At 49.1% G+C, this 24,849-nt stretch overlaps 1 protein-coding gene across 1 annotated transcript; it reads right to left on the bottom strand.

Annotated features, from left to right (window-relative positions):
• Positions 1-16,637: 16,637 nt before the first annotated feature.
• Gsx1 (GS homeobox 1) lies at positions 16,638-18,852 on the bottom strand. Its single transcript, XM_004854809.4, has 2 exons — positions 18,245-18,852; positions 16,638-17,794 (listed from the first exon to the last, which is right to left on the bottom strand). The coding sequence occupies exons 1-2, from the start codon at positions 18,660-18,662 to the stop codon at positions 17,409-17,411; spliced, it is 804 nt and encodes a 267-aa protein (XP_004854866.3). The 5' UTR covers positions 18,663-18,852; the 3' UTR covers positions 16,638-17,408.
• Between the last annotated feature and the right edge of the window lie 5,997 nt (positions 18,853-24,849).

The following is a 24,849-nucleotide window of genomic DNA, read 5'->3' as shown; positions in this document are numbered from 1 at the left end:
GACCGAGGTCCCTGGCCTCCTCCCGCTCACCCATGGCCTGCTCTGCTCACTGTCCACTCTCTCCTGTTCTCAGTCCTCTCCTTAGTGCATGCTCACTGCGCACTTTTGCCTTCTGCTCTGTGCTTGTGCCAGACATGGCATCTGCCACCTGGCCTTCATTTTCCCTTCTTAAGTGCTCTCTGGTCAGATCACATTGATTTTCATTTCTGTCCGGCCTCTTCCCAACTCTCGTGTTCTGGACCCTGCAGGGCTCTGCGACTCAGGCTGACCAGTGAGGGTCCGCCTCTCCCTGCCACATGGATCAGCTAGAGGATATGAAAGGTGCTGGTACCAAGATGACATCGCTCTTGTCAGCTGCAGACAGAACTAGAGCCAGGAAAGAGGGCATGCCTGCCTGTCTCAAAAAGCCTTCTCTCAAGAACTTCCTGAAACCCCACAAGAAATTATTTGTATGCCTGTGCTTTACATCCCTCCTACATATGCCCAGGTTTCTATAACAAAATTTATCTTTAGCGTTCTTTAAGGTTGTGACAATTCAGACAAATGCTCAACAATTGCCCTGCCGTAGATGAGCTGATACCAACTCCTGCTTTGGTCTCTGACATGGATGAGCATTGTATCTGTGCCAGGTAATCTTTTTTTTTTTTTTGGTTCCGGGGATCAAACTTGGGACCTTGCACTTGGAAGGCGGGTGCCGGATCCACTGAGCTAAATCCCCTGCCCTGTGCCAGGTAATCTTAATCGTCTACCTGACCAGATTAGGAGACTCCTGGAGAGGTGATTGGATCATGAAGGCACAACAGTCACCAGCCAGTTAATTCACTGGGGTTCATGGTTGGATGTGCTGTTAGTGTAGTCAGAGAAGGGTCCATAGGGCCGTGCCTTTGGAGGGTACATCTCTCTTGAGCACTCTTCCCTGTGCTATGCTTCACAGCTGCTATGAGGTGAGCAGCTTTGCTCCACCAGGCTTTCCACCATGATGTGTCTGCCTTAGCACCAGCCAACGATGGACTAAAACCTCTGAAATCATGAGCCAAATTAAACCTCTCCTTACCTTGTATTTTGTCCCATCAGCTGGAAAGCTAATAAAGTATCCCAGTCGCTTCTCCCTTTGTGACTTTATTTATTTATTATTATTATTTTTTACTTAAATTATTTTATTGGTACATTTTAGGTATACAACAGATTTACATTTCTCATTGGGAATTTGTACCTTTACATGATGCATCTTGGTTCTTATTTTTTCCCCATTCCTAGCCCTCCCTTCAGGCCCTCCACCCTCCTTTGTGACTTTAAAATCTTCCCCTCAACCTCCTAGAACATGCACATAGTTGACTATCGCGTGCTATTCACATTGCAATGTTCTGTTATCCCCAAATAACAGGGGATATTATTATTCTTTGGATAATCTCTATTATTTAGGTGGACAAGGAGGACATGTGACAACCCAGAACCACAACATGGATCTGAGGATTTTTTTCTGGGGCTAATTTTTCTTCCTTTAGAGCTGCTAAGCTCGTAATAAGTCTGCCCAGAAAGCTTGATGGTCTTTTGGTACCTATTTTAGGGAATCTGCCCAATAAAGGCAGAAAAGTTTGTCTTATACACAGTATCCTGAGTGTTTCCTGCATCCCCAGAGCCTGAGAATGGACTAACATAGAGAAAAATAAGCTAAGAGAGACAAGTGTCTGACATCATTACTAGAGGAACTAGGTGGATGCAACTGTGCCTGAAGTTGTTAAATCCCTTGTTTGTGCTTAATTCAGTTCATATTTTGCATCTGGCACTTACAATTCAAAGAATCTTGATCAATACAAGCAAAGCAACTTGACTCAAGTTTCTTGGTAAACTTTCCTGAAAGAGTAGTCCCAGAGAAATACTGATGTTAGAGACCACAGTGGTCACCCCGGGGGCCTTAACATACCTCTCTCCTTTTCTAAAGTTGTTTCAGTTCCTTGGTTTATCCACTCCTTGACAGCATTAGTAAGATTGTCTGCGTTATTCAGTTCTCCATAGCCATTTGAACCAGACTATCGTCACAGTGGAGGCCTCAGGAGATAAAACCGTAGCTAAAGTAGGGGCTGGGCAGCTCCTGCCTTTCTGTGAACTGAGAACCTTTCGTGTCTAGCACTGTCTTTGACCTACATTTTGTGCTCAGAAAATACTGAAGGGCTGGGTTGTAACTCGGTGGTAGAGGACTTGCTTCTCACGTACAAGGTCCTGAGTTCAATCTCCAACGTGCCTCACTACCAAATATTATTGGACGAATGCACAATAGGAAGTGTGCAAATCCCTTGCAGACCTTACGAGAAAAGCTGCATTCCCAGAGTTACCTCCTTTTCTCTCCTCTGTTCTCTGTCCAGCTCCCTTGGGATTATAGAGTGGAACAGGTGGCTATTATTGCACTCAAGGTGTGAATGTTGGTGCCCTAACACATGACATAAGGTCTACTGACATGTATGTCTGTTCCAGGCCGAAGACATCCAAAGACTTCCCACCAGTTCCTTATTCGTATTTGACTCTCCGGCATCTCAGAGAGTGCATTCCTTATAGAAAGCCACGAACAAATGATTTCTGAATGAATGAATGATGGCTTCATAACTCCAGCCTCTCACTGCTCAGACCCAACTCTGGGCTTCTCTCAACAGTACGACTCTGGGGGCCAAGCCCTTAACACACAGGCCTTTGGGGGACATTCAAGATCCAAACTGTAACATCTCGAACTTAAATCTCCGATCTCACACACAGGTGTGGCAATCTGCATCCCTCCCTCCCCTGCTGTCTGTTAATATCACCCACTTTTCTTCTTAAAGTTTACTTTGCCCCTCACTTAAGGCCTGCAAAGCTGAGTCTCCCCTGCCCCTAGGCTTTTCTGCTAGTCACAGCTTGGGTCCTCCTATCCCTTCTGTGGGAGTGAACACCCAATATAGTGTCAGGGGCCATCCTTGGCCCAGTTTTTGCTCCAGCTCGGTGGGCTGACCTGATGCAGGGGATAAATTCTTGCTTGTGGACAAAACTTTTTTTGTGGCACTGGTGATGAAACCCATGGCCTCGTGCCTGCTGGGTAAGTACTCCACCACTGAGCTACATCCCCACCCCCAAAGCTCTTTAAGAAGGAGCAGCAATTGTAAGTGAAGAAATAGGGCTTCAGCCACACTTTGCCGTGCTGGATGGGAAACCGTGGCCAGATCATTTCACCTCACTGAATTCTGCTAGAAAATGGCCCAGGCTTGGGAGGTGGCAGTCTGATGAGACAAGCTCAGAGGCATCTTCCACCATGAAAGTCCTCTGACTTCTCCCCTTTTGCCCTGAGGAGGGGATGAGTTTGGAGAACTTAGAGGGCACAAGAGAGGCAGGAGCTGCACGGAAGGAGCTGGATCGGGTGGTAACACCCCAGAAAGGCTCAGAGGGATCCTACTGCTATGCTGACAGCTTCTCAGAGTGTTTCCCGGAGCACAGCCAAGCAAACACCAGGCCCCATGGTTCTGCCTCCAGCTGGATCTCAATGTCCAACCACATCTTCACATCTACACAGCTCAGGCCATGTTTTGCAGCCGAATGACTGCAACTGTCCTGAGCCATTCGTTCCTCCTATGTCAGTGTGCTGTGTGCCTACTTGTCTGTGTCCACAGTGCCCAGCCTGCCACCTTCACCCAGCTACAGGCTAGTGGCAGTGAAGGCTCAGACATATGCCTAGTTAATCTCATGGAAAGGATAAGAAAGGACAACTTAATTGCAAAGAACAAGGAGAGAAGGAGCTATTTAGTTTGGGCAGTTAGCAATGACTCCTGGAAGGAGGTGACTTTTCTGCTGAGATATGAAGGATAAGAAAGTCACTGGCAGAAAAGCCAGCAAGGTAGTGAAAAGCAAAGAAAAAAACAGGTACCAGGGCCCCGTAGGTGGGGAAGCAACCTGAGACCAGCGTGCTGGTGCAGAGTGAATGGAAAGATGAAGAAATCTTGGAAGCCAGGCTCCTTAGTCAAGGGATGGATAATGGAGACTTGGAGGCCACAGGAAAGAGTTGAGGACTCTACTCCCATAAATCCTAGGAAGGGCTTCAAGGATGGTGTCCCCTGAACTATATGACTATTCTAAATCTCACTGGCTTCTGAGTGGATAAGACTGGGGACTAGGGAGGAAGTTTGGAATCATCCAGGAGAGTCTGGTGGTTATGCAGAGGGAGAATACAGAAAGGACTCAGTGGGTTTTTAGGAGTGGACACAGTAGCTATGATGGTGGACTGGACGAGGGGACTGAAATGGAAGGGTGAGTGCCTGTTTTCTGGCTGGGGCAGCTGGCAAATGGGTGGAACCACTGCTTCCTGAGACAGGAAGCCTGGGTGTGGGTTCCAAGAGCTTAGGGGAGAGTGAAGCTCCGGGTGAGCCAGCCCACGGGCTCCCCTCCACCTTCTCTTCAGTTACCTCTCCAACTGCTGTGGCTTCCTTCATTCCTCAGGTCTCACCTCCCAGCGAGGCCTCCCCTGACCACTTTATTTCAAACTGCAGCACCCTGTCCACCTCACCCTCATTCCCCTGTAAACTGTGGCCCCCCATCACATTCCCCGTCATCTGTAATGCGTCAATAACAAGCGCCCGTTGTATTTTGCATGTTTATTTTGATTGCCTGTCATCCCTCCCCAGAGCACAAGCTGCAGGAGGGCAGCCAGAGCTTTTTCTGTCTCCGTGTTGAACCCAGAGCACCAACGACAGCTCCTGGCACGTAATTGTCCTTCTGAGACCTGCTGGATGAACAAGTGACTCTCATCCTGGGAGACCTTTGCACATGGTGGCACTAAGAGGCACAGAGTGAAGACAGTGTGAGGGAAGGAGACCTGGGCCAGAAGAGGTATGGAGATACAGGCCAAAGGCACAGGAGGGGTATCTTGCCAGGCAAGGGAACAGGAGAAACAGATGTCCTCAAGGGAGGCCGAGCTGCTCTCCAGCTTACAATCCTCCCAGGGTCTATGTGGTCACGTTTTTTGTTTGTTTGTTTGTTTTTCTTGGCGTAACATGCTTTGTGGTTTCTCAGTGATCTCAGGCAATGCCTAGCCCCTGGCCATGGTGGTCATGCATACCCACCTAACCTTGTTTCCTCCTGCTTCCCTCCTGCCAACCACTATACTTGAGTCACCAGTGTATTCCCTCTCCCCCATGTGGAACTGTGTCACCTCCTGAGGGTACCACCCTTTTCTTGTTCCCTCTAGTCACTTAAAATACTGTCTTCTCATCTTGTCTATTCCATCTCTTCTCCTGGCTGACTTAATCCCCTTTCCCTGGCTAACTTGAGACTTCTATCAACAAGCCCCAGCCTGTGTGTGCACGAACGTGTGTCTGTTCATGAACGTGTGTGTGCATACAGATTCCCTGTTCATCTCCTTTCAGAGCACTTTGTAAAGTCACTTATTATTACCTGTTATTGATGTGCCAGGCATCATCCCAAGGCCTTTTCTTCATTAGCTCATTTTATGATCCCTTATAACATTCTGGATGATATGACCCTACATTCCCCCATTTTACAGATAAACTTGAGGCAAAGAGAGGTAAGTCAATTGCAGGACGTCACCCAGCTAGCAAGTGGTGGAGCCAGGTGAGTGATGACCCCTGGTGGCCCAATTCTGAGTCCCATGTGTGGTATTGCTTCTCATCTCCTGTTTATTTTATCCAACTATGTGGTTCTTAGCTGGAGGGGATTCTACCACCCATCCCCAAGGGACATCTGGAAATGTTTGGAGATAATTCTGGTTGTTATGACTATAGGGGTGCTCCTGGCATCTAGTGGATAGTGTCCAAGGATGCTGTTACATAGTCTACGAGGCACAGGCCAGCCCCCAGCAGCAAGAATGAGCCCAAAATGTCCTAGAGTTGACGAGGAAAAACTCTGCCTGTATAGACTGAAAAATGCCAAGAGCTTTCCCCCTGCCTCAGGACCCTCCTCCTTCTGCACAAACTGAGTACCGGGCATAGACCTTAGTCCCCACCTGTATTAGTCAGCTTTCCTGTTGCTGAGACACTAAACCTGACACCAACAACTTAAAGAAGGAGAGGTTTCATTTAGTTCACGGTTTAATGGAATTCAGTCCATGGTCAGCTGGGTCCAAGGCTTCAGAAACCTCATGGTAGAAGGACATGGCAGAGTAAAGCTGCTTAGTTTATGGTAGCCAGGAAGCAGAGCATGGAAACAGTACCAGAGAGGAAGGGTCCAGGGATCCAAGGCCACATCGTCACAACCTACCCATACATATGTAGAAGTGTGTTCCACGGATCTCAGATGGGTCCCAAAGCCAATCAAACTGACACTCTGCCCTGACAGCACATTTTCTCTTCTCTGTCTCATTCTGGAGTCAGCCTCCAGCCCAGCCTTTCAGAAGACTCCAAGCTTGATCAAACATTCCCTAGAGCTGATCAGCGGCCAACTCACCCTCCAAAATACATCTTAATCTATTCTTCCCACCGTCCCCAGCCAATGTGGATCAAGGCCCCAGAATTGCACCCCTGGCCACTGAGACCACACCTTCAACTCTGTCCCCACCCCTGCACCCTGCTACATCCAGTCTCCCTGTGGCCAGAGCCATCTGCCTCTCCAACCCTCCCACAGCTTTCCATCCAGAGCGAGAGCACCAGGCCCTTTTGTGACTGCTTCTGCCTCCGGTCCTGCTGGTCCAGCCCTGGGGCCCCCAGCTGGTATGAAAGCAGTGACCTTGTGTATTTTGCATGCAAGGAGCTCATTAAGTCATGTGGGGTGAATGAACGTGGATTAAAAGGGTTTCAGGGCTGAGGTTCCACTCTGACATTAATGTTTGCTATAATGGGGACCCCCGGGTACTTTTTTTTCTTCTTTTTTTTATTCACTAAGTTTATTGGTACATTTTAAGTATACAGTACCTCAAACTGCTCCTTCCTGCAGGGAAAACAGACTGCTCTGGAATCGTGTTTCCTTTCTGTAGAAGGAATCTTTAGGTCTAGTTTCAAGAATAATGGGCTTTTCAGAGAGAGAAGGGGATTTTGAGGAAGGATTTAAAAAGGCAGCAGAGGCTTTTTGAAGTGAGCATAGCTGTAATCCTAGCTACTCAGGAAGCTGAGGCAGGAGGATCACAAGTTCAAAGCCAGCCTGAGTAATTTAGTGAGATCTTGTCTCAGTAAAAAAAATAAAAAGGGCTGGAAGCATAGTTCAGTGGTAGAGCACCTCGTGGCTTGACCCCCAGTGTTGAAAAAAAAAGCCTCCAGGTTTCAAAGGAAAGTGGCAATGTCTCTGTAAAAGGCAAGCAGTGTAGCTGATGGAGGTGACGCTTGGGGACCCAGATCTGTGGATTGGGGGGAGGCTACAGAGGCATCCAAAGCCATGTGCCCGGGAGTCTGGTATTAAGCTGTATTACTGAGTTCACAAACTCAGCTTTCAGAAATCTAACCAAACAAGGGATTTACAAAACAGTTTCAAACAGAGCAGGGCCAACTACACTTCCCATGACAATCAGCTTGTTTACCACCCCAAGGTACTCTCAAACTGCTGTTGACACGCTAATTTGCATGCCAATACCCAGAATGCTTTTCCAGCCCTACTGGCTTGCATCCTGCCAGTGAGCTGAAAGGTTTATTTACACATACAATATGTGACAACTTCATTTTCCGAAGCATCTTTCATGTGAACCGTATCCCCAAAATGCCTTAAGTTAGTGAAAGGATTTCAAAATCCCTTTAAGGTTTAAACCCTTCTTTCTAGGCTGGAGTTGAGAGAATTTATGCATGTCCAAATTAACATTTTAATTAAAAGACACTTGAAGGAAATGGGATTTCAGCTATTCAGTGGCAATGTGTTATATTGTGCTTGAGATATTGGACCTAGGTTATGAAGAGAAATTATATGAGAAAAAAGAAATTATATGGACACAGATAGATTAGTGGTTGTTAGAGCAATACAAAGGCCCTGTGAGACAGAATGCGAATCACTGGAGGGACTTAAACTGGGCAACTTCCTATAGCTGAAATTCCCTTGCACTGTGACCCAGGAGACAACATTAATGTAGGCACAGTGGGGCTGGAGGCATTCATGAGGCCCTGGTTTGATCCCCAGCACTATATATATATATATATATATATATATATATATAGGCATTTGGTATAATAGCACAAGTGATTTGTAGTTTTATGGCTTTAAAAGTATAACAACAACAACAAAATATGTGAATTGATACTACTGTAAGTGCCCAGGAGTAGGTGTGCTGGGTTTTGGTAGTTGTTCAATATTAGGAAAGATTTTCCTGGCTTTTTTCCTCAAGAACAAACCTTTAAGAAAGTGAAGTTTGAAGACTCTAGGGCCAGGGATTTAGCTCAGTGGTTCCACTGCCTGCCTCACAAGTGCAAGGTCCTGAGTTCTATCCCTGGTACCAAAAAAAAAAAAAAAAAAGAAAGAAAAAAAGACACTAATTAAGAAATAGCTAGATTTTGTGATAAATGCAACTGTTACAATGGTTTTTGGTGGGGTTATTTTTGCCTTCTTCCCCATGGTAAGGAGGATTGGACACAGGAGTGCTCTACCACTGAGCTGCACTGTATCACCAGCTCTTTTCAGTTTTTATTTTGAAACAGGGTCTTTCTAAGTTGCCCAGGCTGACCTTGAACTTGATATCCTCCTGCCCCAGCCTCCCAGAACTGAGACTACTGAGCTCAGCAGTCTTCTATCTTTAAAATCACCTTTGCAGCCAGTAGGCTTAGATGTGGGGGTTGGCAAGAGAGGGAGGCCCATGAGGGCTAAATCTACTAATTTTGTGAAATGAAGTAATAGGAAATAGGGAGATAGATCTTTTGCAAAAAAGAAGATGAGCAAGAGACGGAAAAAAAAAGTATGTGTTATGTATATGTTATCAACGCCCTACAAAGAATGTAATCATTATGTACTGCAAACATATGTTCATAAAAAATAAAAATTGAAAAAAGAGAAATGGAATCCAGACTATGACCTGGGTGAACACAAAGTCCTCCAAACCCCACAGAGTCCACTAAAGTCTCTTCGTCAAAGAGAAGACAAGTAGGGAGAAGCATTTTGAACAAGTTAGGAGCGTGGTGCTGGGATGAGACTCCTGGGCCCAGATCCCTGTGTCTCCACAGCTAGCAGTGTGACTTGGGGAGCCACTCAACCTCTGTGTGCCTGTTTCTTTGTCTGTGAGCTGGGGATTGCAATAATCCCTGCCCCAGAGGGTTATGTTGAGGATTTAGAGGACTGATACATGTTCAATAGGGTTGCAGTGATCATCACTAATACCCCAAGCAGCCCCTCTCAGGCTTTTTGGTCTTCAGTTTCCTTTACATTCCTAAAAAGTATTGAGGGCACCAAAGGATTTTATTTATGTGGACCATCACTATTAAATTTACTGCATTAGACAGTAAAACACAAAAATTTAAAATATTTATTTTAAGCAACACTAATAAGGCTTTGAAAATATATAACACATTTGAATAAAATAATTATAATTTCAAAAAATTAGTGAGAAGAGCAGCATTGTTTTATATTTTTGCAAATCTCTTTTCCTCCACCCTGGAAGAAGAAAGCCTGTCCACAGCAGAAAGGAATGAGACCAACACACAGAGAGAGGCAGAGCCAAGGGATAGGGAGAGAGAGGAACACGTCTCAGTGTAGCATCTCAGTCCCTGTAGCTTTTGAAGACAGTGCCACTTCTGAGCTTCACTGGTCCTTTGAGTCCCTAGATGGCTTTTAGCTTAAAGTAAATTGAATTATGTTTTTGACACTGGCCATAAAATGGAATATGATCAACTGGATGTGGTGACACATACCTTTAGTCCCAGCTACTTGGGAGGCTGACGCAGGAGGATGCAAACTGGCCTGGGCAACTTAGTGAGACCCCAACTCAAAATAAAATAAAGAAGGTAAGGGATGTGTTTCAGTACTAAAGTGCTTGTCTGACCCCTATGTTCAATCTCAAGTGCTGAAAAGGGGGAGGGGAAACTATGATTAGAAGAATTACTAAGTACTTCTAGGACTGTATTAATTATGACAGAGTCTTCAAGATAAAGGCTAAGTTCAGGGAGTGACCATTACCTGGGGAGGGGGGGTTAGAGCAAAGTCACACAGAAGGGACTGGTGGATGAGCACTCAAAGGGGCATGACCTGGGCAAGGTGGCATGACTTCTCCGGCAGGCAGCCAAAAATGGGAGGAAGTACCATTCCTGCTGCCCCCAGGAAGCTTGTTGCTGCCCCAAAGAGAGGCCAATTTCTGCTCCAGCTGCCACTCATGATTATCACCCCTGGATGATGAATTCTAAATTAAGCAGCTCAAGTCTAAATGTCACTGTGCCCAAAGGGAATGCATGGGCAATAGTTTCAAAGAACTCTGGAGGATGAAAGTCTGTGTGAGTAATACTTCTCATCTGGTCAGGACCAATACTTGATCCAAGGACAGAACTGCCGTACTTATCCCAGGCCTGCTTACAATCCTGTGCATGTTCTAAATAGCTGGTATGTGGTGTGAGTTACCAGAGTCTGGGCTGCAGGCAATAGAAATGAATCCTGGCTACTTCAGGAAGAAAGATTGCAGGGAAGGTCTCTGACGGCTTATAGAATCAAGGGGAAAAGCTGGTGAAAAGGGTCTGGAAACCAAGCAGGAAGGGAGAGTAGCCATGGCCAGCGTCTCACCTGTGAGCAGTCCAGCTGAAGGCCACCAGTGGAGTGTTCACCTAGACAGTGTCTTTTACTACTACTATCAGCCATTTGCCATCATATGGAAGCTCTCAACTTCAGGACCACAGGAAACAATCTTTAATACATGCATCTCTGTGTTGCTACTCTCTTGATTCAGACCTCTGGGGGAAATTCCAGTTAGTTAAACTCAGGTCCTGTACCTATGCTTGAGTTTGGAGATGGGGTGGGCAGTAAATATCTAGTCTACCTTTGATTTGGTAGTGGGAAGTGGGGCCTTGTCTGTGGCAAACTCCCGCAAGGTACAGATGTCTACTTCAGTGGATGCCTGCTCTTTTCCAGAACTGATTTTTTTTTTTTTTGATACTACTTGAGATTGAACCCAGGGCCTTGCACATGCTGGGCAAATGCTCAACCACTGAGTCCAGAACTGATTGTATTTTACACTGACAAACAAAATCTACACGTGATGAACAGAAGGGTGAATGGAGACACCAGGCTGAAAAACAAAACTAGGAACTAATGTCTGTTATACCCCTTGACTTTAGAGAAAGGGAAACTGAGATCTAGGAAGACTATATGATTTACCCAAAGTTATAGAACAGATTAGTAACACAATTGGGGCAAAACATCAGATTCTTGACTCACAGCTCCATTTTCTTTCCTCCATAATCTTCTCACATTCCTACATTGGCACGCAGAAGCCCAGAGAGCTCTCCCTAGATCAGAGCTTCTGTTAATCTACTCAGACTGTCACGGTGAAGCACCACAGACTGCAGGACTGGATGTCCAAGCTGAAGATATCTGCAATAGGGCTTTTCTCTTCCAGTTGTAGGTGTCCTCCTTCTCCTTGCATCCTCACAGGGTCTTTTCCTCTGTGTGTCTGTGTCCTTGTATCCTTTTCTTATAAATATACCGTCACATTGAATACGACTTCATTGTACCTCGATTACCTCTTTAAAGACCCTATCAACAACACTGCAGGTTATGATTTCAATATATGTTCCAGAGAGCTCAATTCAGCCCACACAAAGCTACTTTAGATATTCACATTATTGTGGAATCAGAGTGACAGCTGTCTGCTTCTGGCTGTACCTCTGTGTGACAGTGAACCAATAGAGGTGGCCCCTGGACCCATCCTGTTGATTGATCTAACAGCTTGATCCCAATCAGCCAAGGGAACCCCTCCTGGTATGCCTTCCCTGAGTGAATCCTGGCTTGCTCCAAACTCATACCCAATCTGCTAGTCCCCGACCAGTTGTGCCCTGGACTTGGGTGAGACAGGAATCCAGAATGCTGCATCTTCCTTGCCACTGCTGCTCAAACTGGATGTCAAACAAATGGCTCTTCAGCACAAGGCAGGAGCCACTTCTGCCTTTGAGTTGAGAATGTCCATTCACCAACAGAAGCCTGGAGCCAGGCTGGGAGGTGTGAGGCTCAGGGTCTTGAAGTGGTACCTTTGAAGGATCCTGCTGGTACTGGGACCTGGGCTTATAGTGATAGAATTCTCACTGAAGTGGAGTAGTCAGCCTAGTCTCCTCTGAGACTCACCGACTATTTTTAACCTTTCTTTTCTTTCTTGCAACACACACCCACACACCCTTGTTAATACAGTAGTCTCCCCAGTTAAATTCATTCGTTCATTTTTTTGGGAGGGCTTCAGTTACCTGTTCTCGATTATGGTCCAAAAATATTAAATAAAAACTTCAAGAAATAAACAACTCATAAAGTTTAAATTAACTTTTCTTATGGTACATTGTTATAGTTTTTCTGTTTTATTAGCTATTGTTAATATTTTACTGTACCTAACTTATAAATTAAACCTTATCACAGGTTTGCATACATGGGATAAAACAGTATATTCTCACAGCTTCAGGTATCCCCCACCCCCGACCTCCAGGGCCTTACACTGCATCCCTTGTAGAAGCTGGACCTATTGTATTAGGGACTCTCCTGCTGATTACCATCTGCAGGGGTGGGGTAGTGCTGGATTTCTGAGGCCACTGCCTCATTTGTAAGTGCATCTCTTACCTAGCGGGTGAAGTGTGTTTGCTGGAGTGTGCTGGCCCACTTACCTTCTGAATTCAGGGTTGGGGCAGATGGCCCCAGGCAAGGCTGATTGGTACCAGAAAGGCTTTTGACCTCCTCCTGCCTTTGCAGCTCTTCTGGCTCCCTCACCAGTCAGCCCTCTAGGCCTTTCTACTCCTTTGCCTTTTTAGAGTCTTCACTCAGAAAAAGCTAATGGCTGTCAGCACTCATGGGTTCCTCTCCCTCCCCCACCTTAGTGTGTCCTTTGGATTTAATCCAGGTACCACTTGCATATGTTAAGCAGGTATCACTGAGCTACACACCCAGTCCTCACTGGTTACTATTTTCAAGGGTACTTGTTTTTTAGCCAAATATCAGAGATCTTTATCAAAAGAAATTGATTTCTAGCTGCAGATACCCAAATACTGACAAAATGGATAAAGTATGTGCTCCAGGAAGAACCATAATAGTGATAAGTGTGTGTGTGTGTGTGTGTGTGTGAGAGAGATTTCAAGGTCCTGAGAACCCCCCAAGGCCGGCCTTGTGCCTTCTACACCTTACTGACAGGGAGCCCACTCATCTATAGGGGATGAGACAGGAGGACAGAATACTTTCAGGAAGGCCTTGAAGGCCTTTAACTGCTCAGGGAAAACACCTCTGAGTCACCCTTCATCCACATGCTAGGGTATACAGACCTGCAGCACACTCCCTATGCAGGAAGGGACCTTGACCTTGCTGTCTCCCAACTCTTCCAGAACCCTCTCTTCTTTTCCTTCCAGCTCAAAACCTCGCTGCAGTACATTTCCAGTATTCCAGATGGAGAAGGCACAGCTGTTCAAGAGAAAGTATAGTGGAAGGCGGAAGGTGAGAAAGGAAGGTATGTTCAGAGCTAGGCTTCCAAATCCTGTCCACTGCCATCATCTGGACTGAGTGAGTAGTTTTCAACCTTTTGCCCTCCAAGGGACTGCTGGCAGTGCCTGGAGGGGTTTGGGCTGTCCTAACTGGGAGGGCCACTACAGGCACCAATGGGTAGAGGCCAGAGAAGCTGTGCAGCACCCTGCAATGCACAGAGTTGTCCCCACAGCAGAGACTCATCCAGTCACAAGGTCAATAGTGCAAGGTGGAGGAACTGGTCCACGAAGGTGGAAAGAGGACTGACTCCTCTTTGGACTTCAGTGATTCTCAGCACCTGAGCAGTGCTGGGCAGAGGGCGTCAGTCCTTATTCTCTAACCCACTAACTCCAGGGAATCCAGGAAATCTTTCCATTTGCTCTTCTCCAGCCCCTCAGTAGTTGATTCCGATCTAAGTCTGCATGTGACCAGTCACTGGCACAGCTATAGACCCCACGAGTAGCAATTACAACACGTGATATTAGTTAACCTTTATTGAAATTTGGCAGACAGGTGCTTAACATTTTGTGAATTTTCTTCTTTAATATTGCTAGGCAAGCCTGCAAAGAAACCAATATAATCCCCATTTACAAGTGAAGAAATTGAGGGTTAGCAAGGACCAGTAGTTTAGGAGGGACCGGTGGCGTGGTCAAGTTTACCCAGGTTGTAAGTAGATGTGGAAATGGGTCACAAAGTCGGGCATGCGAATTCCAGGGCCAGAACACCTAGTCACTAAACGTCACAGGGAAAAGAAGGACATTGTCTCTGAAATAAATTCAGGGTCTAAATGTGGATTGGCTACTGTTAAATGGTACTTTACGGGGGAAATTTCATCCTGATAACCCAGTTTGATTCTAAATTCATAATTTGCCTTGCAGAGCCCAAATTCCAGCTCAGAACCGTGCGGTCTGAAGGTTGGATTCTGTCTCCCCAACTGAGCGCTCCAGTTTGCAGTAGCCGGTAGCTGCAGCCCCGTTCTGCACTGCCCTCAGCCCAGGCGCAGAGGAGCGGCTTTGGTCGAGCCGGGAGCCTCGCGTCTGGCTTTCTACGAAATCCGGACTATTTCTGCTTTCAGTTCGGAGGAGGCAAAGTGAGACGTGTTTGAGCCCAGTAGTGCTGGCACCCAAACGCCGGTCGCTGCGTCCAGGCCCGGCGGACCGCTGAGAGCCCCAGGGCCCGCAGCAGCTTCCACACTTTGCGGCGCCGCGCTCCCAACAGGGTCTTTCGATCCACTGGCGTCGGCACAAAGGGGCCTAGTTTGCTCCACCTGCTCTCCAGGGCAGCCCACCAGAAAGCGCAAAGCCTACGGTTCTGGGTTCTGTGAGCGGGGCGGGGAAACTGAACCTGTGCGGACCTGCACGGTGCAGCCCATCTTTGCCCTCTGGGAACAGCTAGGAACAGGAGGGACTCCTTTGCCCCTACACTGGGTGACAAAACTGAAGGCTGTGGGATGGTGCATTCCGCCCCCGGAGTCTCTCCTGGCCCTGTTTCCATCCCTTCCCTCCCAGCTTGGCTCCCTGACTGGTGGAAACTGCATTTCGGAAGGAGGATCCTGTCAGAGTGCTGTCCCGAGCACAAAAGGCCACCCCTTCCCTTATCCCAGGGAGGACATATTTCTAATCAAAGCTTTCGGCCCCCCACTTATCTATCTGCTTGGAGCCATCTACCGTTGGCCCCCAAGTCCCAGGCAAAGGCAGACTGGTGGATCTCACTGGAGTTGAGGACACACAATCGCACGGACTGAAATCTAGGCCGGCTGTGCCATCCATGTGCAAGTCAGCATCACAATTATCACCGAAATATTGGCATTCTATTCACAGTGTGTCCGTGTGCCTGAAAGCACCTTAGCTTCATTTGACTTGGCACGATATCCCCTTCCTAGGAATGGTGGAGACTGATGGATAAGGGAGACTGCTGACAGGCAAGTGGAACTGCTCTCTGGCTGGGGTACAACCCAGGCATCTTCCTCCAGAAGAACTAGAAATGGTTTCTCCATGGCACCCACCCTTGTTCTGAGGGGAATAGAAGAGACTCTGCTTGATTCAAAGGAAAAGACAGAGTTTTAGAAATGAGCCCCATAAATGTTGAGCAACTGTAACTGGAGCAACTTTCTGGCTGAAAGAAGTGCACTTGTTTGCCCATATACAAGGAGTCCAGGGGCTCCCCATGGTGAAAGGGAAGGGTGGATTAGAAGTAGCCCAGTTGTCCAAGACCCAGCATGTGAGTCTTTGGGAGGTACAGAGAACTTGGATCTACTATTTTCAGTGTGATTCCCTGAGCGGCAGCAATACCTGCCCTTAGGAGGTGTTGGCACACCCCACGAACCTTCTCCTCATGTACCGTGAAACACAAAAGGACTGGATGTGTTCTCAAGGAAGACTGGGGTGTGGCTTCTAAGTCTTAGAAGCTGGTGGTTGTTGAGAATTGGTGAGAACTTGAGGTCCCAAAGCTGTTCTCAGGAACTCCTAGGGTGGGATCACTCTGGGTGCTCCAAATTCTCACCCAGGATGACCTATGACCAGGTACCCCACTAAAAGAATTTGCCTCAAAGCAAAGCAAGAGGACCTTTTCAAGTGGAGGGCACACCATCCTGCAGACTAGGGATTCATCTCTAATGAATTCTTATCAACTGGAGTGCAGCGAAGAACAGATTTCTTGTAGTTGAGGAGGGAATTGGGGGTGGGGGTGGTTTCTGTGTCTGTTCCCAAGGACGGCCACCTGCTTAGAGAATGAAACCTGGAGGGCTGGAGGTGGGGTCCACCCCTGGCCTGAGGTGCTGCAGGTGTCCTTACCCAGATGCATCAGGAAGAGAGCTCCCCCCCTCCCTTCTAGTTCAGCCAATGGGCCAGGGTGTGGAGTGCCAGGCTGGAGATGATTCTGGGAAGTGCACAGTGCTGGAGCAGAGGCCTGGGTCTCTTGCAGGCTGTGCGTTTGGGGGAGCAGTGAGATGAGGGCTGGAGCTAAGAATCCTTGGTAACACCTCCCTACCCTGCCCCGGAAGGAAGGTCCAATCCAAGCCAGTGCCTGTCTAGTCCAGACCAGAGAGGTCTTGGAGCCCAGAGGCACGGGCATTTCTAAGAAAAAAAAAGTTTATTTAAAATTTTGTACATAAATAAATAAATAAATATCTTCTGGTATTACAGAAACCATACAATTACACAGCTAGGCCCAGGCAGGGCAGGACCTGGGGGTTAGAGAGGGATCGCAGGAGAAGAGCTTGGGGAATGGTAGAGCAAATAGGTAACAAAATAGATCTGTTCTCCCGGTACGGATATCATGGGGAATTTTGAAGCTGGATGGACTTCCAACAGCAAGGCTTGATCAAGGGAAGGAGAGGAAAGCTCATCAACGTGTGGTGTGGGCGTGGGTGGATTAAGCAACCACAGAAAAGAATTGAGAGGGAGAGACATTTTAAAAAAGGAAAGCAAACGGACATCCACGTCAAAGGCTGAGCTTGACTGAGGATAAAGGAAAGTAGAGGAAGCGAGGAAGCTTGAGCCAGCCCAGAAAAGGCTGGAGAGGCGTCGGCAGCCAGCAGCCAGCGAGACGCTGGGCTGAGCAGGCGTGCCAGAGAGACGCACTGCGGAGCAGGACTGGAGCGCCGCGGGGTTCCCAAATTGGAGTTCTCTTTGGACACCTGGGAGCCCTGCAGGCCCGGATACCACCGGCAGGTCTCTGCTAAAATCCCCGCTCTGCCTAGAGCTGGGGGATTCCGCAAAGCGGGGCCAAACCCGGGCGAGGAAGTCGCTTGGCAGTGGGTACCTAGGGACCAACGCCGAGTCCCAGGACCAGTCTTGGTGCTACCGGAGGCCCCGGGTGAGTCGGCCTAAGGGCAAGAGCGCCTACGGAGTGACCGAGAGGTCCCGGTCGTCCTTCCCCGAGGAGGACGGAGACATAGGCAACTCGTCGTCATCCTCGGAGCACTTGGCCGAGGAGAGCGAAGCACACCTGCAGCCTTGCGCGCCGCCCCCGCCGGCCCCCGCCGCGGCGCCCCCTGCGCCCCCGCGGTGGTTGGTGCCCTTTCCCTCCTTCTTGTGCTTTACCCGGCGGTTCTGAAACCAGATCTTCACCTGCTTCTCCGACAGGTTCAGGTAAGTCGCGATCTCGATGCGGCGAAGGCGGGACAGGTACATATTGGAGGCGAACTCGCGCTCCAGTTCCAGCAGCTGCGTGCTAGTGAACGCCGTGCGCATCCTCTTGCTGCTGGGCAGCTGGTTCGAGCTGCTGTCTAGAAGGGGTGGCAGGGCAGAGACGGAAGTGGTCAGACCGGGAGCTGTAGACTCAGTTCCCTTCTGAAAGGCGGCTAGAGTCCCGAGACCTCGGACTCACACGCCCCTCAGCCCCAACACGATCCCCAGCGGCGACTTCGGAGGCCTCCTCGCCAAGCCACAGGACCCTGATTCTCTCGGAGTCACCTGGTCCTGGCACTTGATCCTGGAGCGTCCGGAACCGCCGAAATCGGGTCTCCTTGGATGCCCCCTCCGGGTCCTGCATCTCCCGCCCTCCCCCGGGCATCTCGCTCCCCCTTCCATCCCCACCACCCTGAGTGCCCCCCTCGGGTCCCCCATGGGACCTTCATCCCCTCCACAACACTCAGGGTCCGTCTTCCCCAATCCCTGGCTCCCTAACCTGCCTCGGATCAGCCCGGCCCTTCCCTCTGCGTGGCCACCCCGCTTACCCACGGAGAGGCAGTGAAACTGCCTGGGGTCCGGCAGCGGGTAGGAAGTTTGGTAGAGCGCGGCGGCGGCGGCGGCGGCGGCGGCTGCCGGGCCATGGGCGACCCCGGGCGACATGGCCGTGTGCTGGCGGCCCAGGGGTGCGTGGCAGTACTGCGAGCCGAAGGGTGGGAAGGATGCCTTGAGCAGCGGCAGCGCGGGCGGCCCTGGGGGCCCGTGCAGCTGCGAGGCGGTGACGCAGAGCGGACACACGCATAGCAGCCCGGCTTTGCGCGCGTGGCAGGCGCCGGGCGAGAGACCATGCAGCGCGTGCGGCGGGGGAACCGAGTAGGGAAAGAGCGGAGGCGGGCTGCCCTCTGGCGCCTTCTTCTCGCCCGCCTCGCGCAACACCAGCGAGTCAACAAGGAAGGAGCGCGGCATGGCCCCGGCGCGCGGCCGCCCCGCCGCCAGCTCGCCCTCTGCTCCCGCGGGACCTCCGGGCTCTCCAAGCGCTTTCCCCGGCCGCGGCCGTCCGCAGCTGCCTCCACGCGGGAGGCTGAAGGCTCGCCAGAGGCAGAAGACGCAGGCGCAGCCTCTGCTGCCGCCAGCGCCGCGCGCCCGGAGAGCGCGGGGTGCTGGCCAGCGCTAGTGGTGCTGAAAGGCGCCGGCGGCGGCGCTTAAATAGGACTATTGCCATGTGATGGGCTACGCCAGGAGCGGCCGGGGCCTCTCAATAGGGTTTTTGTGCCTTTTCTCTTGGCATTCACTCTGCACGCTTCCTCATTATTTCACTTGTTAACTAAATGAACTGCATAATGTACTCTATTCTTGTCAACCCCACCCACGCCGTAACAGGCGCCCTCGCCCCCTCCTCTTCCTTTTGCCGGTTTATTTTCTCATTCTCCCGCGATTTAATATTCTTTTCTTTCTCTTTATTCCTTACTCCCCTTTGGCTTTGGATTGGTGATCGGCCCATTTATCTTATTGATTTTGCACCCCGCCGCCGCCGCCTCGCATCCACGGATCCTCAAGGGCGCACCCCCCATTCTGGCCCCCTCCTTTCTGTTATCCCCCCCCCCCCCCGCTTCTAGTCGGTTTCCCGGCTCAACTCTCTCCGCGAGCGTCCCTGCAGCCGGCCTCCGATTTCCACCTGTGGAATCCCTTCTCTCCCCGTGTCGGAAGCTGGAGCACCGGGGTTCCTGTGGGGAGGAGGCGCCTTTGGGGAGGGAGAATAAGGGCCCTCTATTTCTCCGCCGGCGCAAGCCCCACCTTCGCGTCTGTTTCTCAAGCGGTTTTAACCTTACTGCCGCCTCCACGCCCAGCCTTTGTTCCGCAGACCCTGGCCAACCAGTCCTTTTCAAGCAACGGCGAGGTGGATGTTTCAAAAAGAAAGAAAGTAAAGAAGAGGAACAGGAACGTAGTCTTTGAGTCACCACAGATGCAAGGGACGGGAAAATGAAAGCCCAGGCCGAGCACACTATCAAACGTCCCATTGAGCGTGGCGCGCGTGGACCAGCTCTGGTCGCGGGATCTTGTGGGCGCCTTCTCCACGCGCGCACACCCGCGAGTGGCTCGGAAACCAATGCCTTCCCACAGTTGGGAGCGGAGCAAGGGCCCTTGTCTGTACAGCTCCCGCCGCCTTTGCCCACCCTGACCGGGCTCCCCTCTGCCCAGGATCCCTCTCCTCACTCCCGGAGCGGCGCGCCACTCGCTTCTTTCTGGTCACACAATGGTTAAACAACTTCAGACACCGGGGCTGTGTACCCAGCCTCAGTTTAAAAATGGTCCTTCGGCTCAAAGCTGTTTCCTCTAGGAGCTTTTTCCATACAATGGGAAATTAGCATAAATATTTCGAATGTACTGTACGGCCCGGTGACTTTTCGCCGGAGACATTTACTTTCGATTTTATTGGAACCAAATCGCTTAGTCGCTTGCTCTGAGCCCTGAATGGAATTGTGAGAAACGAGGAGGAAGCTTCCCAAGGCGGGTGGAGATCAGAGCGCAAGAAGGAGGCTGCCCAAATCCCAAGCCTCTGCGTGGGTTTTCATCGCTCGTGATCGCTTTGCAATAATAACAGAAACAAATTACAACTGTTTAAAAAGCAGAGTTTGTTGTAAGGAACGTGGGGGGAGATCCTGCTTCTATTAAAGGTCCGGGGCATTGGAAGGAAATAAACTAGCAGGAGGAAGGGTTCAAGGTTTCCTTGACTGCTTGGCAAGGGGTGCCCCCCTCACCCCCACGCCGTGGTCTCGGCCCCAGGGCTCCTTCGAACCAGCCGGACCGCGTCAACGCAGCCTCATTCCCGTTCTGGTTCCGCTCTGGGAAATTTGGGCTGGGCTGTCTCAGAGAGCGAGGCCAGAGCCGGGACCAGGGCCCGGAGAGGGACTCTCTGCTGGGCTGAGGCAGGTCGGCGGGAGTGGGTGCCCACGGAGCCGCGGGGCTCAAGGAGACAGCGCTGTGCCCACGCTGGTCGCCCGCGAGCGGCAGTGCGGAGTCCGCGCTCTCCCGGGGAGGAAGGGGTTAAGAGCCCCGGACTATGAGCAAGACCAAAGCTACTGGGAAAGAATATCTGAGGGGGAAAAAATAACCATTTTTTCCCCCCTCTCCCTCCAGCCTCTGGACCTTATTGAATGTCATTGAAGAAAGTTTTGAATGCCAGATAAAGAGAGGCGAATTAAAGTGTGTGACAGCGGAGGATAAGCAAACACAAAGAGAACTCTGTCACACTTTGGGGCAAAATCCGTGGGCTTTTTACCAAGTCTCTTCGCTATGATTGAATTAAGTAATAGGAAAACATTTTCTTTCAGTTTAGAGCCACTAGACAAAAACTTCAAAGCGAATAACACTTTTTAATGTGCGACCCCACAATGGATCAGGTTTTGTGCTGAAATGTTTAAATGGTTTGTTGTGCAACTCGGCGCGGGAGAGACCCAAGTCAGAGCAAAACAGCAGCCCTGAGTGTTTTCGGGCTGTCTGCAATGAACGCGCCCTGATCCGCCCGCGCTGAGCCCGGCGGGCGGGCTGTGGCCGGGAAGGGGGCTCCCCGCTCGGCGGCGTCCCGGGAGGCCGGGCGCACCCAGAGCCTGGCCCTCTCGGGAAGGAAATCCTGTGCCCCGTGAGAAGGACCCAGGGCCGCCTGTGGCTCCGCAGGCCCAGGGCCCGGGGCAGGTGCTGAGACCTGGGCAGGTAGTGGGGAACTGCAGCCGTCCTCTGCCTGGTTTCCGGGGGCCACTCCCCGAGGTTTCTCGGTCGGCCACGCTGCTTTTCTGTTCACATCGCCTCCCAGGGCTCGCTTCAGCCGGGTTTGAACTTTACTCCCCCGGGCCAACGCTCACTAGGGCGGGGCGAGGTGGGAGGAGGCAGCAGGATTAGCCTGACAGCCCGAGAGAGGGCCCCCTGGCAGCCCCTCGACCGGCCCCGCCGCCGGAGGGCTGTGGACTCGAGCTGGTTTTCAAGTGTCCATCAGGGATAGTTCAACACAGAATAATTGATGTTGTCCCCGGCTTTTCTTCTCCTTCCATACTGTGTTCTTCCTTCTCCTGTTGGTAGTGTGAACACACCGTTCTTTTCCTAGAGTTGGGTCTAAGACAGTTGGAGCAACAATTGCCCAAATTGGGGTCCTGGTCTTGGTGGTGGTGTCTAATTCCCTGACTTCCTTGGCATCTTTCTTCAAATGCCACTTTCCTTTTCTTCTCAAGGAGGCCGATGACCTTATTTAGACACCCCCCCCCCACACGGCCCTCCCTGCCTGGTTCCTCGTTTTACAAGGAGCTTCTAAGTTTAAGTGCTCATTTATTTTTCTATTTCTTTCCTCATCTCTGAAATACATACTCTATGAAACCCAGAGCTTGTGTCTGTCTTGGATATTGTTTTGTGCCAAATCAGAAAAGTTCCCGGCACATAGTAGGTGGGCACTATACACTTACTGGAGTAAATAAATGAGAGAGAGAGAGAGAGAGAGAGAGAGAGCTAGAGAGAGCGCTGATTCAGGAGGTTCATAGCTAGGATTTCTTCCTAGTGTGTTTGCTTAGTATACCCAGACACTGAGGAGCTGGCATCTGGTAACTGACCAGGTGAGACCCTGCAGGTCAAGGGAAATCTGAATCTCTCTCAGCCTCTCCTCACCTCTAGTGCCTAGAACATCAGAGGTACTTCATATGTTTGTTAACTGGATGGTAAATAGGCAAGCCATAATCTGTGTGTCCCCAGCCATGGAAAGTGTTCACAGAGACAAGATGGTCCTATTCAAGGCCATTGTAGTGTCCTGCTTTGCAGAATTTGGATGAACCCATTGGTAGCTCAAGACTAGGAGTTGTCATCAAGGCCTTTCATGATGAATAAGAGGATTTGGGAAAGGGAAGAGACATGACATATGTACTAAAATTATCAGCAACTATATCTGCTTTTTTCTAAAAGGAATAGAGTTGAAACTCCTATTGTAGAGAACTTCTGTATTGCATTGTATTGTATTGTATTGTATTGTAGAGACAGGCCACAGAAGAGCCAACAGCATTGGCCTATGAGAACATTTACTGAATTATTGAATGAACAAAGTTAGGGAAAGAGGAGAGGAGGAAGATTGTATTAATTCATATGATAGATGATGAGCACCTGAATTGTGAGGACAACAGGAATAGAAAAAAGAAATACTGAGAGAACTCAAAGAATGGGTAGGACCAATTAGGGATGTCTTTGTGTGCAAGCACAGGTGTGCAAGGCTTAGAGGGCAAGGGCATGAAAGAGAGAGGTTTCAAACATACTCATGACCATCTGCTGGTTTGTTTGAAAAGATGGGTGGTTGGTGATATCAGAGGCAGAGACATAACTTAGGGGTAAGACTACTTATGTTTTTGGGGTGCAAAATGTTGTTATATTTGAGTTTATTGCATTATAATCTTTTTATTTTATTTTATTTTTTGGTACCAGGGATTGAACTTGGGTCCTTGTGCCTGTGCAGCAGGCGGTGAAACCACTGAGCTAAATCCCCGACCCTATTGCATTATAATCTTTAACCTTCAAATATTCTGCTGATGTCCCAGAGGTAGATGATAATAGGAGTGTAGAGTTGAGCAGAGTGATTAGAGATGGAGAGAGTAGAACTTACGTGTGCAAAAATGATAGTATTAGTCTAAAGATGGATGGAATGATTATTCAAAGGGAGTGCAGAGGCCTTCCACCACTCCCAGCCCAGAGGAAGGGCTTCCAAGCCACCGTTCCACTGCTCCCAGCCCAGAGGAAGGGCTTCCAAGCCACTGTTCTACTGCTCCCAGCCCAGAGGAAGGGGCTTCCAGGCCGCCATTCCACAGCTCCCAGTGCAGAAGAGGTGAGCTGTGTGGGCTCCAACAGCAGCACCCCCCTGGGTCAAAATGAGAAGACACATAAATAAGTCTCAAAAACAGATCACCTACAGCAACCCCAAAGGGAAATGAGATGAAACACTCTGATACTCAACCACCTGGACTCCCTGAACTGCCAACAAAAAAGGACCTGGAAAAAATGAAATCAGAAATAATCTCTGATAACAGCAGAGATTGTGCCCATAGTACAAGACATGATTAACAAATCTAGAGAGGACACAGATAAAAAAATAGAGGAGCTAATGAACACAATGGAATCCCAACACAGGAAACAAATGGAATCCATAAAACAGATACAAACAGATTTCCAGGAGATTAAAAACTCCATTGAAAGTCTATATAGCAGAATGAGCCAATGTGAGGACAGAATTTCAGATACAGAAGATAAGATTGCAATTAGTGACCAGGAAAAGAAAGAAAAATTGCTTCAAAATTATAAGAGACCATGAGAAATCATCGAGCAGCTGATAGATGATGCGAAAAAGAATAACATAAGACTGATTGGAGTCAAAGGAGAAACAGGAGAGAGTGCAGATGACATAAAAAAAACTCTTCGCAGAAGTAATGGCAGAAAACTTCCCAAGCAGGGGAAAAAAACTTGACATACACATAAGTGAGACATATAGGACTCCAACTAGCCTTGATCAAAAAAAATCTACACATAGGCATATAATTGTTAAGATTCCAGAAACCCAACAGAAGAACAAAGTTCTACAAGCAGTTAGAGAAAAGAAACAAATCACATACAAAGGAAAGCCCATCAGAATCATAGTAGACTTCTCAGTGCAAACCCTCAAGGCAAGAAGAGCTTGGAGTGATGTATTCCAAGCCCTAAAGGAAAACAGCCTCCAACTCAGACTGATGTGGCCTGCAAAACTCTCTTTCAAAATTGATGGAGAAATAAGATACTTTCATGACAAAGAGCACCTTAGGAACTTCATGAATACCAAACCGGCACTCCAAAAAGTTTTAGACAATATCCTAGGAAAAGACAATGAGGATCACAACCCCAGGAAGCCCAGCAGAATGAATCCATCGGGCATGACAAGAAATTAAATGCAAAGGGGGAGAATCCAACAAAAGAAAACGTCATGAACTTCATCTCCCTAGTGAGTGCATAATATGATCTTGTTATTGTACTGATTAGTATTTTTCTGATTCTAGTGTTGCACACCTTTCCTTGTACTGTACTGGCTATTTATCATCATCTTGTGTCTACTTTTTAATTGAGTTGTCTATTAATGAGCTGTAAGAGTTCTTTATATATTCTG

The sequence above is a fragment of the Heterocephalus glaber genome, unplaced genomic scaffold (genome assembly GCF_053883595.1).
Source record: "Heterocephalus glaber isolate CG9 unplaced genomic scaffold, H.glaber_assembly_v1.0 deba00001719, whole genome shotgun sequence".
In the NCBI taxonomy this organism is placed as follows: domain Eukaryota; kingdom Metazoa; phylum Chordata; class Mammalia; order Rodentia; family Bathyergidae; genus Heterocephalus; species Heterocephalus glaber.
The sequence above is the reverse complement of the archived record's forward strand: the minus strand, read 5'-3'. Positions and strand labels throughout refer to the sequence as shown.